We start from the raw sequence: 14,266 nt of genomic DNA, 5'->3' as shown, positions 1-14,266 counted from the left end.
CTCTTCCAGTGTACATGTATGGTGCTTTCTTTTTTTTTTAATATTTTTTTTATTTATTAGAGAGAGAGAGCTCGTAGAAGCTGGGGGAGGGGCTAAGGGAGAGGGAGAAGCAGACTTTCTGCTGAGCAGGAAGCTTGATGTGGGGCTCGATCCCAGGACCCTGGGATCATGACCTGAGCTGAAGGCAGACGCTTGACCGACTGAGCCACCTGGGTGCCCCCATGTATGGTGCTTTCAAATTGTTAACCCTTACCTTCCATGGAAAACTACGTTGTCAGCTAGAATATAGTACTTATACACAATTTCTTTAGCCTTTAGCCTTACACACTCCACTCAGTTCCAGTTTCTTGGATCAGCACCTTTTTCCTCAATACCTCCTTCTGTGAGGCTGTTTCACAAATTTGTAATATAGATTCTTCTGTCACATTCTGCATTCCATCCTGGGATTTTAAAAAAAATTTGCGTAAATTAAGGTCCGCTGTGCTATAAGGTTCTGTGGATTTTGACAGACGCATAGTGACAGGTATGCACTATTACAGTATCATGCAGAACAGTTTCACTGCCCTAAAAAAATCCCCTGTGCTTTACCTCTTCAGCCACCTCCCTTCTGAGCCCCTGGCAACTACCAATCTGTTTTTCATCTCCATCAATCTGCTTTTTCCAGAATGTCAATAAATGGAATCATGTAGTCTGTAGGCTTTCAGGTTGGCTCCTTTCACCTAGCGATATGCATTTAAGGTTCCTCCATGTCTTTGTGTGTATTGAGATGTTACTCCTTTTCATTGCTGAATAGTATTCCATTGTCTGGATATATGGCAGTTTGTCCTTTCACCTATCTACTGATGGAGATCTTGATTTCTTCCAGCTTTTGGCAGTTATGACCAAAGCTACTATATAAACATCTGTGTGCAGGTTTTCGTGCAGGCATAAGTTTTCAAGTCAGTTGGGTAAATATATAGGTGTGTGATTGCCGTATTATATGGTGAGACTATGTTTAGTTTTGTAAGAAATTGCCAAACTGTCTTCCAAAGTGGCTGTACCATTTTGTATTCCCACCAGGAATGAATGAGAGTTCCTGTTAACTCCACATCAGTGCGAATGATTGGTATTGTCAGTGTTTTAGATTTTAGCCATTCTAATAGGTAGGTAGTGGTAACTCATTTTTTAAAAAGATCTTATTTATGTATTTGAGAGAGAGAGAGCATGAGTGGGGGGAGGAGCCGAAGGAGAGGGAGAAGCAGACTCCCCACTAAGCAGGGAGCCTAACATGGGGTTCCATCTCGGGACCCCGGGATCAAGACCTGAGCCGAAGGCAGACGCTTCACTGACTGAGCCACCTACGCGCCCCTCATTGTTGTTTTAATTTGCATTTCTCTAATGACAAATGATGTTGAACATCTTTACATTTGCTCTTTGCCATCTGTGTATCTTCTTTGGTGAGGTTTAGATCTTTTGATTTTAGATCTTTCTTCTTTTCTAATATATGCACCTAATGCTGTGGATTTCTCTCTAAGCACTGTTTTTGCTGCATCCTACAGATTTTGATATCATGTATTTTCATTTTCATTTGCTTCAAAATAGTTTATAATTTGTCTTGAGACTTCATTGGCCCGTGGGTTACTTAGAAGTATGTTGTTTAATTTCTAGGTATTGGGGCATTTCCCAGCTATTTTTTTTATTGGTTTCTAGTTTAATTCCATTGTGAATTTATGGTAAAGTGGCCACACATTGGGCTGTTTAATGTTTGGTGTAACCGTCTGTGCCAGAGGGTTAAAATTTTGTAGCAGTGTCCTTGTTTATTTTTTTTTTTTAAGATTTTATTTATTTATTTGAGAGAGAGAAAGCAAGGGACGGAGCATGAGTAGAGGGGGAGGGGCAGAGGGAGAAGCAGACTCCCCACTGAGCAGGGAGCCCAACATGGGACTCGATCCCAGGACCTCCTGGGATCATGACCTGAGCCACCCAGGCGCCCTTGTAGTGACCTTGTTTTTGTGTCACCTCTTGATTTTGAGTTTCCTTTAAGTGCAGCTTATTGAGAGAGATTCTGTGGCTCAGTTCTTTGAGCTGCAATCCACTGTCATTACGCGAAGCCCTGTGGTGTCGTGGTAAGATATGTGGGAGCAGGTCTTTTTATAATTTTCTGTGAAATCTCAGTGTCTGTTGGGCTTGTGTCTTATGGCTGTGACTTTCACACGGTTTCGTCCAGTGGTACAGTTTTTGTTCTCCCTGCCCCATACTTCTGTTCTGACCACGGCATTCCCAGTCCATTTCCTGGAAGCGCAGGCCCCTGTTGATATGCCTTTTTTTCCCTTTGGGTGAGACAAGAAGGCTGGTAGGGGTGGGGGGGTATGTGGGGTGTCTCTCTCTCTCTCTCTGCTGGAGTGAGAGGAATGCCCTTCCCCCAGTTGGGAGAAGGCTGAGGCAAAGTATTTCCCCCGGAGCATAGGCCTTTGGTAGAGAGAAAGCTCTGGGGAATTTCACAATGATTACTCTTCCCCTCCCCTCCTCAGAGCCAGGAGGGGATCTTTCTCTTATCTTCCCTGTGGGAACTTGGTAGGGTTCCTGGAGGTAGAGCCCACAGGCGGGCAAGCCTTAGAAGTTTCTTACTCTCACGGGGGTCTGCACTCAGCCTTCAGCAGTTCGTCAGCATCGCCATTCGAGTGTCCCCGCAGCAGTTGCTGCTTCAGTTGGTCTCTACTTCAGGTGAGCAGATCTCTTTGTGTCTTTTTGGATAAACCCGTCTCTGCGGATTTGGGCGTTGCAGTTTCCCCTGCAGCCTTCATTCTCAGGCAGATCCCTGGAAAGTTTGGGACTTTTCAGTTTGTCCAGCTTTTTCTTGTTGTAGGGATGGGGAGTGACAACTTCTAAGCTCTTCACTTGCCAGAGCTGAATCTGGACACTCCCTGTGTGTTTTTCAGCCAGTGGAACCACTTTGGTCCCCTCTTGAAGGGACCCCAGAGCATTGGGTCCCAGGTTGTCATATACTTTGCTCATGAGCCGAGTCTTTCTTTTCTAAAGATCCGTAGTGCCATCTTATGATCCTGCCAGGAGGGTGTTCTCAGATAACTATGCAATCAAAATGCCATTTGGAATTCTTCAAAAGCTTAAGGTCTTCTCAAGTCATGCAGCACAGTGTATGAGTGACCCAAAAAAAAAAAAAAAAAAATCATCGCTAAAATGATAGAATATCAGAGTTGGAAGGGACCTTAAAAATCATGCTTGCTAATCCTCCCTCATTTTACAGATGGAGAACCTGAAAGCCACAGAGATTAAGGCAATTGCCCAAGGCGATAAAACTAGTGATTTGTGGAGCTAGGGTCAGAATCTGTACCTTCTCACTGCGGGACAATAGGGCTGCCGGCAAAGCCTTTCTTCCTATTGCCTTTCATTTAAAAACTGCATAAGCCATCTTCCTCTTGGTGCTTTCCTCCTGGTGTTCTCCAGACACTGTCACCTGCTTTGTTGCTAAATACTCCAGTGGTCTGCCTCTCAGAATGAAAGTCTGCCCTTTGTAATGTGCTGTCTCTACTCTTCTAGCTGCGCTATCATTTTTTTGGTCGTTATTTTTCTTTTCAGAACCACCACGTAACGCATAGATACACCTCACTATTAAAGATTCAAACAATGCACATGTATAGAAAATGTGAAAGACCCCCCCTACTTCCCACTCCAGAGGTAACCCCTAAAAATAATTCAATGTGACTCTTTCAGTTCTTTTTCTCTCCAGTTAACACATAGACACATACTTTTTAAAAATATTCTACTTATTATTTTGTGACTTGCTTTTTTTACACAATGTGTTTGAGAGATTTTTCTACTTTAGTTCATATCAGTCTACTTCTTCCCTTGTGCTCTGCCCCCATCACTGGACTCTTTCATTGTTTCCAGGTTTTGCTACTACCAACAGTGCTGCATTGAATAACATACACACATCGGTGTGGCCGGGTACATGTGTTTCTTTAAGAGCAGTTCTTAGATTTTATATCTATAACTCATTATTTCTGTCTGTGACATCACGCTGTTTCCATGAGCCCAAGAAGAATCTCCTTTTTTTTTTTAAAAGATTTTATTTATTTATTTATTTGTCAGAGAGAGAGAGAGAGCACACAGGAGCGGCAGGCAGAGGGAGAAGTAGGCTTCCCACCGAGCAGGGAGCCCGATGTGGGGCTCGATCCCAGGACCCTGGGATCGTGACCTGAGCAGAAGGCAGACGCTTAACCGACTGAGCCACCTGGGCGACCCCAAGAAGAATCTCCTAATTGGTATTTCCTCTCCAAGTTTTTGCCCCTGCAAAGAATAATTGCTAATCTCTTGTCCCCAACTTCCTTCTGGAGATTAATAAAGAGAAACCAACACAGACTTAGGACAGAAGAAGCAGAGAACCACTGCTTCTTAAACAGTAATTACAAGTTATTACACAGGACTGTGCTAGCGAGGAGGTTTCCCAACCCTGGGGTATGTTATATGCATTTTAGGGCAGCGTCGCCCTACCCATGACATTCCCCAGTCCTTTTGTCAATCCCATAAATGTGTAAATTTGAGAAGGAAGGAATGAAGAGCAAGTAATGGAGCTGAGGGATGTTTTCTTTACGTGGACAACCCCCTCGGCAACTCTGTCAAATCTAGTCCCTCTACTTCCAGTTCTCCATGGATTTTTGTGGCATTCTAGTCCAGCGGGAGCCTACCAATACCAAGCCATAAATCCACATGCCATTTCTCCCAGCTTTGATAACTCTGGAAGTTCGCACCCTGGCTCCAGTGGTAATGAAAGTGGGTTGGGTTGGGAACTTCCAGATTAGAGCAGATGCTGGGAGTAGGAGGAGTAAAAGTTACACTCCCACACACATGTCTACAACCCAGTGGGGACAGAGCTGTATCCATTGGGAAATGGGGAGTCCAAGGGTGGTCTTAGAATCTAGATTCCTTCTTGTTTCCAAAGTCTTTTCCCTATCGCTTTCTGCCATGCCTCATCTTTCTGTATACTGCTCAGAATCCTCAAACTTCACTTAGATTTGTTGCCGTTTTTGCAGTCCCATTACCTGCATCTCTCACCACCTCTTATTTTCTAATATATATTTTTAAAGATTTTGTATATTTGTCAGAGAGAGAGAGAGCACAAGCAGGGGGAGCTGCAGGCAGAGGGAGAAGCAGAATCCCTGCTGAGCAAGGAGCCTGATGTGGGACTTGATCCCAGGACCCTGGGATCGTGACCTGAGCCGAAGGCAGACGCTTAACCGACTGAGCCACTCAGGCGCCCCTCACCACCTCTTATTTTGTCTAGCTTTCAGCAGAGTTGGGATAGAGAGCTTCCTCTTTGTTGTCCTTCCTGCCTCTTAGACAACTTCAAGTTTTAATCTGCTGTGAACAGAAACCAAAGCAGTCAGTCCTGAAATGAAATGTATGCAAACGAACACAGGCACTGACCAGTCAGACTGGATGCCAGACATAGCACTTGGCAGTGTCCTGGGGCCTCCTCGTGTTCCAGCTGCTGAATCATGGGGAACATTCAGGAGCCTTCTAGGGGATGGTTGGCGGGGAGAAGAGTCTTCGGGAAAAAGTAGTTATTTATCCACAGCTCCGGAGGTATTTCAGTATTTAACAACCAGTATGGCTGTACAGATGGGTGTCAATGGAAAGTCTCCTTGAATACGTGTCCCAGGGGCCAAACTAAGGTAGTGTATTAAAGCATGACATGGTCCTGTGATACTCTCCAGGGCTTAGATGGAGAGCTACTCCACCAACAGTTGCTTTTCAGCCCCTGGGTCTGGGTAAGTGGGAAAGCAAACTAGAAGTAAAATGGAGGCTCAAGTTGATAGAAAGGTCCTAAAAGTATTGACTAATATTGGGGCTTCAACTGTAATGCAGTCTCAAACCTAGGGATGAATGGAGTGTGGAAGGGTTCGTAACTTTCTGGGAGATCTAAAATGGATGAGCCAATAAAAGAAGGGAAGGGGCTGCAGATATGGAAGTGAGAAATGGCATACGATAGGCTCTTAGTACATGCTGTTGAATGAAGGTAAAATTTAAATAACCACAAGATGAATATCTGCTGACGTATGCTAGGTAGAGTGTTGAATTTTTTGTAGGTGTCATTTCAGCATTGCAAACATACAATATATCCCTGTAAAAACTGAAATATATTTTAAAAAAATGCGACTTTTTTTTGGCTTCTGTGATACATACCAAGAGCCCTGCCCCATTTCTCTGAGTGTTTCGTTCTTCCTTACGGCAGCTGCCAATAAGTGAGCCCTCCTGCATCTGCCATATTACTAAAGCAGTATTTCAGGGTCTGTGCACAAGGTTTCCTTCCATCCTCTTTCCCCTTGTGTTTTTGTTAGTGTTTAACTAGTTCACTTAATCAGTTACTGTTCAGCCCCCCAGGTAAATTTCTAGTGGCATATTGGTTAGGGATTGAAGTAAACATGACTCTCAAATTGGAATTTCTTTTTTTGTATTTTACAGGGTTGTCTAGTTTCAAGCATCATGTGATTTGTAGGAAAAAAAATTAGAAAGTAGTTTCCATAAAGGGAAACGAGCTAAATGCATTCATTTATATGCCTCCTCATTCAAGCGGTGTGTTTCTAAAGACCCATTGTTAAGTTTTTAGACCTAAGTGTAACCTACCGGGAAAGCTGTTTAAATGTTGACTTTTTTCTGGACATTTTTTCCCAGACTCAAGCAGTGCAAATTACCCTTTAGGGGCTTTAAAAAAATTATTCAAATTGAGATCTAATTGTACTTTAACTTGAATCATTTTCCTATTAAAGTATTAAATTGTTTTATGTGTAACTTAGAGCACACTATGCCTTCAAAACTTAACTTGAGTTAAGTTTTACCTTTTTTTGGTACGGAGGCAAAAATCTAGACTTACTTAAGTACCTCAATATGACATTTAGGGTCCCGTTTAATTTTACTCTTCCTTCCTCGGCAGAGAATTTACACACCAGAAGCTTAACTCTTAATACACTGTTTTTTGAAAAGCCCTTTTGCATTTTGTGACTTTCTTTGTACCTCAGTAGTTGGTCCCCAGTGGGATAATCTCTGCTTCTATTCTTGACAACTAAGTTTTATAAATTTACCATTTCTTTCTAGTAAGTTAAAAAAAAATGCTAAGAAAAGAAACCAGTTCGATGTGGCATATGACCCACAGTTTAAGCTGTTTGTCATCCAGTCAGATATAGGTATGTCCGTGAAAGAGTGGAAACAATTTAATCCTTCTCATTAATGAAACCGAAAATAGTTGTAACGTCATTGTCGTCATTATTATTATGTACTTTTAAGTATTTTATTTGTCCTATTCTAAAAATTATGAGGATATTTAAAAATTCTGGGTCTACACTTGTGCCAAATGCCCATTAAGTGGCCTCCCTATGCTGAAAGTTTTAAAAACAAATATAACACTGTATGTTAATTACACTGGAATTAAAATTTAAAAAAAAACATTGTTATAGGAGCCACTGACATTTTAGAAATCAGAAGGTGATCTGATCACATCTGTGTTCCAGAAACATAACTCTGTTTGTCCCCAAATGTTAACTATGTTTTTTGGTTTTTATCATAGGCTGCATTACAAATTGGTAAGCATTTCTATGTCTTATTTTCACAATAATATCAATGGACCTACGCCTGGCAGTCTGTATCATGAACATATGCTAGAGATTACAAATTTAGCACAAAGGGGAATTGTAATTAAATTAAATCTCATTTTAGTACAAGGACTGCATTGTAGCTACCAGACCTAGTTTTCAAAGGAAGTAAATTTACATGGAATAATAAAGTCCCTCCCCTAGATGTAACATTTGAAAAACACATGAACTTACATCAAAAGTTACTAGAACACGGTACCAGTCCTACAATTCAGTCACTGTACATTGAAGAACTCTACATTTTATAAATACCAAAACATATAGTATCTTGAAGCGTAAAATCATCTAGTGAGATAACATACATCTTACCAGATAATATAAGTGAATTCTGCGGTTACCTTCAGAAACTACTGGTAGGATCCTATTTAATAAAGAATGACTTTGAAGGAGGCTTATGAGTTTGGGCATGTTACGCTCTTTGAGTAAGATAGACACACTTTTCTTAAAAGTACAGTTGTGTAACGCAATCATACTTGGGCCACAAATCGCTTTTGATTTTCAGGCTTTGCAGTTCATTCACAAATACTATCAGTTGCCACTTCATTTTAATTCTTCTCATTAATGCTAGTTGAGTTCATCAAGAGACTGAGATGTTACGATAATGATGGACCGGACCCAAAGCACACAGGTTTCACGAAGTCCCTCACATTTCATAAGGTTTTGCTGTATTAACATTTCAGGATGCATCGGGCCCTAAGAAGTGATGAGAGTGATCACAACATTTCAGACCCCTACATTTAGGTCTGATTATTGGAGCACACTGACTGGATTAATGTTTAACAGCAACTGTCCTGCAGATTCACTGAGGAAGTAGAGAGATGGCTATTTCATTCTCCTTTACTCGACTGGCCTTATTGCACAGTTAATTAAGACCTGCTGAAGAATAGCCTTAGGAATAGGGCCTGGGAAGGGAGAGCCTTTTATTTATTTAATTAATTAATTTTAAAAAAAGATTTTATTTATTTATTTGACAGAGAGAGACACAGTGAGAGAGGGAGCACAAGCAGGGGGAGTGGGAGAGGGAGAAGCAGGCTCCCCGCTGAGCAGGGAGCCCGATGTGGGTCTCGATCCCAGGACCCTGGGATCATGACCTGAGCCGAAGGCAGAGGCTTAACGACTGAGCCACCCAGGAGCCCCAGGGAGAGTCTTTTAAATAATGCAAATGTAGTAGCACGTTTATTTTCACAGCTGAAATAGCTAGTTTTACCCAGTTTGGATTAGTGAGATCAGATTTGATGTTGCTTTCTGGGTAGAGAACTAAATACTGTGAAACAACTCATTTTCTTGACTGTAATCTGAGCTTTTAAGTTACTAGGTGCTATTAAAGAGCTGAGCTTGTATAGTAAGTTCACATGCAGTTCCGTTTCCATAATTTTCTCTAATTATGATGTATACACAGAAGGACATAGAACATATGCGTACAGCTTAAAGAATGATTATCATGTGGACACTCAGGTAACTACGGCTCAGATCAAGAAAAATTACCGGCATTTCGAAGCCCCACCCTCACCATGTGCTCCATCCAGAAGGTGACCCCTTCCCCTCCTCTGGGTAGCTACCGTCTGTACTTTTGTCATTCCCTTGCTTCTCTTTGTAATGTGGCAACTTACATTTGCGCCCTAAAACGGCATAATGTAGGTTGGCCTGGTTTCAAACTTCTGTGGAGAGAGTCGCGCTATGTGCCCCTGTGTTTGGCATCTCTCACTCAGCGTCACATGTCTGAGATTTCCTCCGTGTTTTTGCTCTCCAGGGCGTTTTCTTTAAAAAGCCTTTTCTGTATTTGCCCCTCTCCCTTTTTAACTTAGGATCCCTGTAACTCGCCTGAGTGCTCTCAGATAGCCCTACTCTGCCTCCCTGGATTTGCTGCTAAATAAGGTCTAAAGACTGAAACCTGCCTGCACCCCGGTTTCGTGAACTGACCTGGCGGCCCCCGTGGGACGGCCTTGGTTTAGATGAGACTACATCTTTAAGGCGCCAGTGCTCGGTTGAAAAAAAATCTTCCTTTCTCCAAGGCTGGTCCAAGGGTCTGGTCACGTGACTCCACCAGTGACATCACATTCTGACCGCCCGGGGAACACTCGTGGTGCCTTAGGTGGCATTTGTTCCTGCAAAAGGCAGAGAACGCAGCAAGTGCCCTTCTAAAGCAGTGCCTCCCGGGGCTCCTTCTAGAAAAGCGCCGCAACCTAAATGGCCAAATGCGGGCTGCCCAGGTTATTTCTTCCTTGAGGCAGAAAAAAAGAAAGCTGTGATTGAAGGTAAGCCGACTTGAGCCCAGCCCAGGACCGAAGTGTGACCCCAGGGAGAAGGGGATCTGGAGAATCACAAGCAGTCTGTTTCTGGGCTTCTGATCACTGCTGGCTCTTTGCAGAGCTGCCTGACAATTTGCATTGCTAACAGGAGACTATCTACAAAGAAGGATGATGCAGTGCTCATGTTACCTAGTGATGTAATAGGATTCTTTCCTTTCCTGTTAGGAAGCTGTTGCAGAGCTTCATTTTTAATGTCCTTAGAGCCGGGGGGCCTCCTTTGATACGTCGTGTAACCTTAGATAGCTATTGGGTGCTTTTAAAAATCAGTTTCACCGAATCCTCTCTAAATTTCTCCTGAAAGGAGAGCCCTTGAATCAGAGCAAATTCATTTGGAGCATTAACCTGCTTTCAAAAGTCAATTTCTGGTTGTTTGGTGTCCTATGTTCATGTCAGCATTTGTCTCGAGAGTTGAAACAGCTTGTTGTTTTTTTTTTTTTTTTCCGCCCCCCCACCATACTTTATTTTCTTTCTGCCCCCCTTTCCTAGCTGACTGTTCCCCTCCAAGCTCTCAAACACACCAGCATTAATGTTTATCAGTATGCCACTGACACGATAGGAAACGCTGGGCTGGTGATTCAGCAGCCAACCATTTTACAGCCAGGTAGGCTGGAAGATATGGAAAGGACTTTGATTAGGGGGTTTTAAGATTAACTTGCTCCCCTCCTCCACTCCAGCCCCACCCCCACTCCCACCCCCACCCCCACCCTCAATATGATTTGGATTCTGCAGAGCTTTTCCTTTTAAAGGTGTGTGCTGCTGGTGAAAGGTATACCAGATGAGGTATTTGGAAGACTGACAGTTTGTAAGTCAGGTACAGCTTAGGGGTTAATTTCCACTTACCCTACTACAGTGCTTAAGTCGTCTGTAGGAGTTTAGAGTGAAGATGGGGACGAGGCTGGGTGGGAGGGAGCTGGGTGTCAGCTCAGGCCCACTTTGGCCTTCTCTGCGGAGGGATTCATCACCAAACAGTCTGGATGAAGCTTTGTCCCTGCTAAGGTTGATGCTGCGAATGTGAGCTTTGGCTGGTTGAGTTCAATGATAGCATTACTCTGCATTTTTTCCTCAACTCGCGTTTGCATAAATTCCTGAATACTGTTTTACATTTTGTGTTTAATAGAGAAATACTGTTTCACCAGAGGACAGGTGGAAATATTTGGAACAAGTTGGTCAAGCAATACTAAGTAACCTTGTGTGTGTACAGCTCCTGAGTTTGAATACTTCTTTCTCATCCCCACCATTCGGCAAATAAACTTTGATTCCGCTGGTATTTATTGAATCTTGGCTATGTGTTAGACGCGAGAAGGCAATGATGACTCAGAGGGCTGCCCTCAAAGAGCTTCCGGTCTAGAAAGGAAGACAAAACATTTGCATAAGTGACTGTAATAGAAGCGCTGAAAGCTAAGCAGATAAAGGACTGCGGTTGGGCAAGTGGGTATGTTGCTTCCATTGAAGGATCAGAGAGGAACAGCCCATCGCCAAGCTGTGCACTGGTCTTTGAATCTCTACTTGTAAGTCTTGGGCTGTTCTGACATACTCAGTAAAAGTTTCTACAAGCCCATTACATCAGGGATCAAAGTCTTCCACCTATTGAAGGGAAATGTGTACATTCCAGCCAGCTTAACTCTTGAAGAGGCTGACATGCTTTCTTTGGCATTCCCACTCAGGCAAAAGCCACCTCCCAGAATTGAATTACTGCCTTACACATGCAAAATGGTTTCTGATGTGATATGTCTGCAGAGACCTTTGGCCCTTTTGTCTCCCTTCCATAAAAGAAACTGAAATACCTAAGCTGCTCCGCGCGCTCCTTTATTTTGTTTCATAAATCCTTTCCCACTACACTTCAACTCCTGTCAATTCTCCCCTTTGTACTGTCCTGTTCATCTGTCCCTTTCCATTTATACGGCCTGAAGGCACTCACCGTTTTGTGCCTAGACCACAGAAACCTCTAAATATGATGGATGTTCCCACCAATGATTATATTGCTTTATCAGCACACCCTAACTGTAATCATCCGATGGTTTAAGGACTCACCTTTCGGTACTCAGCAGGGAGGTATTAAAGTGTTTACAGTGTCTGAGGCACTAATGTCTGTTTCCTGTTCAATACAGAGGACAGGTCATACAATGGTGGAGGAATAGGTTCTTCAAATAGGATGATGGACTTCTTGGAGGAGCCAATCCCTGGTGTGGGGACCTATGATGATTTCAACACAATTGACTGGGTGAGGGAAAAGTCACGGGACCGGGATAGGCACCGAGAGGTAAGAACAAAGATGGTACGTGAGTTAAGTGTCAGGGAGCACCAGGGGAAGAAGTTGAAGATACGTATTCTTTCCATGTGTGCTTTCCTTCAGCCCTGGATGTGGCTGAATCTGGTGTCTACTGGCAATGTAGGGTTTTATTTTTTAACTTACTTTTATTTTTAGGGCATCTTGTATATGATTTTAAGAATTTCTATTTAACGGTGATTTATCTTCCTGTAGGAAGGTAGTTGGAAAGGATCCTTGCAGCCCTGACGTGAGTATAAGTGCCTAGCAAAGAGGTGAAAACCAACTTGGTGGAGAGGACCGAAGTGCATTTCAGAGATCTTCTTCCTCGATCTCATTTCCCTTTTATGGTTTTCCCTGAAACAGGAGTTTTAGAACTAAGAAAAGAAAGGGGGCTTCTTTCAAAGGAATAAAAGAAAAAAAAACAAACCTCAGAGCCCTGGTGTTTACTGAAGCCTACGGGATAAAGTCCTTGTGATTATGGCTCTTGTACAACCATAAAACAAAATGTACGCATTCGACTCAAACCCACAAGACCAATCAAATTCAAATTAAGGACATTAATTAAATGTGATAGGTAGTAAGATGGTGCTCATGGCTATGACACAGATTCCTTTGAATTTAGTGAGGGAATTTCCCCACTTTTCTCTTTCCAGAGTCCCATGAAAACCTCTTAAAGCAGTCTGTCTTTAACTTGTTGCTGTGTGTCATTTAAATCAGGGAATTCACAATTTCTAGCTCGCATCAGGGCCTCACGGAGAGCTTATTAGAAAGGGAGGGCCCTAGCCCCAGTGATCCGAGTTCAGTGGGTGATCCTCTGGTGAGACATTCCTTCAACCAACCTTAGGTGTGGTTCTTTTTTTCTTACTATTTCTGCTTTGAGTCCAAATTTAAAATGAGATTTTTTTAAGTTGGCCCCACTCTCTCCTGTGTTCATGATTTCCTTCTCTCAGAGCCAGGCAAGTCTCCTGAGCAGTCAGGGGCAGATCGCTTCGTATTCTTAAGCCATTTCCATCTCCTGACTGGTTTTCTCATGATCACCGGAGCCTCGCAGTCAGGTTGTCCCCGGGAGAGGCTTTGAGAAATTCCTGTGTAATCCTTGGATTTGTGATCATCTCACTGAGTTTTCTATCCTAACTGAAAAAGGGGATCCCCACAAAAACACTCCATGTTTTTCATAAGGTTGCCGCTGTTTGGAAACATGCGCACATACTCTATCATATCAATTCATCAGGCAGGCTTTAGAATTTCTGCCATCTGTAATTCAGAGTTCAATTTGTCATCACTTGCATATTCAGCATGTTATTTACATTGTGAAAGTCACCTGGGATATGACAAGGGCATATTTCCCACTGTCTGAAAATGGTCACATCCGAGACACATTATGCCAATTAACAATAATTCAAAATCAATTAGAATGTGTTTATCAAGTGATCAACAGGGACTTTTTTTTTTTTTTTGCATTAAACTGTTCATCATCAGACTGGAAACACTGTCACAGAAAAAAAATCACCTCATCTACTTTCAGCACTAAAACTGGAAACTTAAAGTCATAGGTTGAAATGAATTTTTATTTTTTTAAGATTTTATTTATTTATTTGACAGAGAGAGACACAGCAAGAGAGGGAACACAAGCAGAGGGAATGGGAGAGGGAGAAGCAGGCTTCCCGCCGAGCAGGGAGCCCGATGTGGGGCTCGATCCCAGGACCCTGGGATCATGACCTGAGCCGAAGGCAGACGCTTAACGACTGAGCCACCCAGGCGCCCCTCGAAATGAATTTTTAAAATGCTTTTAAAGTGTTTATAATAATTTATCATTTTTGTGATAGTGCTGTAGATGAAGATGGGGTAACGAAGTCACAGTTTCAAAGATAAGAAATAGAGGTGCAGAGAAGGGGGACAATGACAAAGCTGTCAGAATGCTTGGTTTTGAAATGTGGGCACTGAAGGGTTAAATTGAGGAGGCTAGGGCAGAAAGGTAGACGTTTCTGTACCTCTCGATTAGCCTCAGATATTCCCAGCAGTTTTTTTTTTTTTTTTAAAGA

General features: G+C 42.7%; 1 protein-coding gene across 2 annotated transcripts in view; it reads left to right on the top strand.

Annotated features, from left to right (window-relative positions):
- Positions 1 to 14,266, top strand: part of CLCN5 (chloride voltage-gated channel 5) — a 158,047-nt gene that overhangs the window by 119,029 nt on the left and 24,752 nt on the right. The window contains exons 1-2 of one of the 2 annotated variants that reach the window (XM_078065172.1): positions 9,681 to 9,901; positions 12,064 to 12,215. In XM_078065172.1, the coding sequence (XP_077921298.1) occupies positions 12,108 to 12,215 (108 nt within the window). In that variant the 5' untranslated portion in view covers positions 9,681 to 9,901; positions 12,064 to 12,107. Of the gene's footprint in view, positions 1 to 9,680; positions 9,902 to 12,063; positions 12,216 to 14,266 lie in introns of those variants that run through there. The other variant, XM_078065170.1, reaches the window with a different exon arrangement.

Source organism: Halichoerus grypus, chromosome X, assembly GCF_964656455.1.
Source record: "Halichoerus grypus chromosome X, mHalGry1.hap1.1, whole genome shotgun sequence".
Taxonomy (NCBI): domain Eukaryota; kingdom Metazoa; phylum Chordata; class Mammalia; order Carnivora; family Phocidae; genus Halichoerus; species Halichoerus grypus.
Note: the sequence above shows the minus strand (reverse complement) of the source record. Positions and strands in the feature narration are given on the sequence as shown.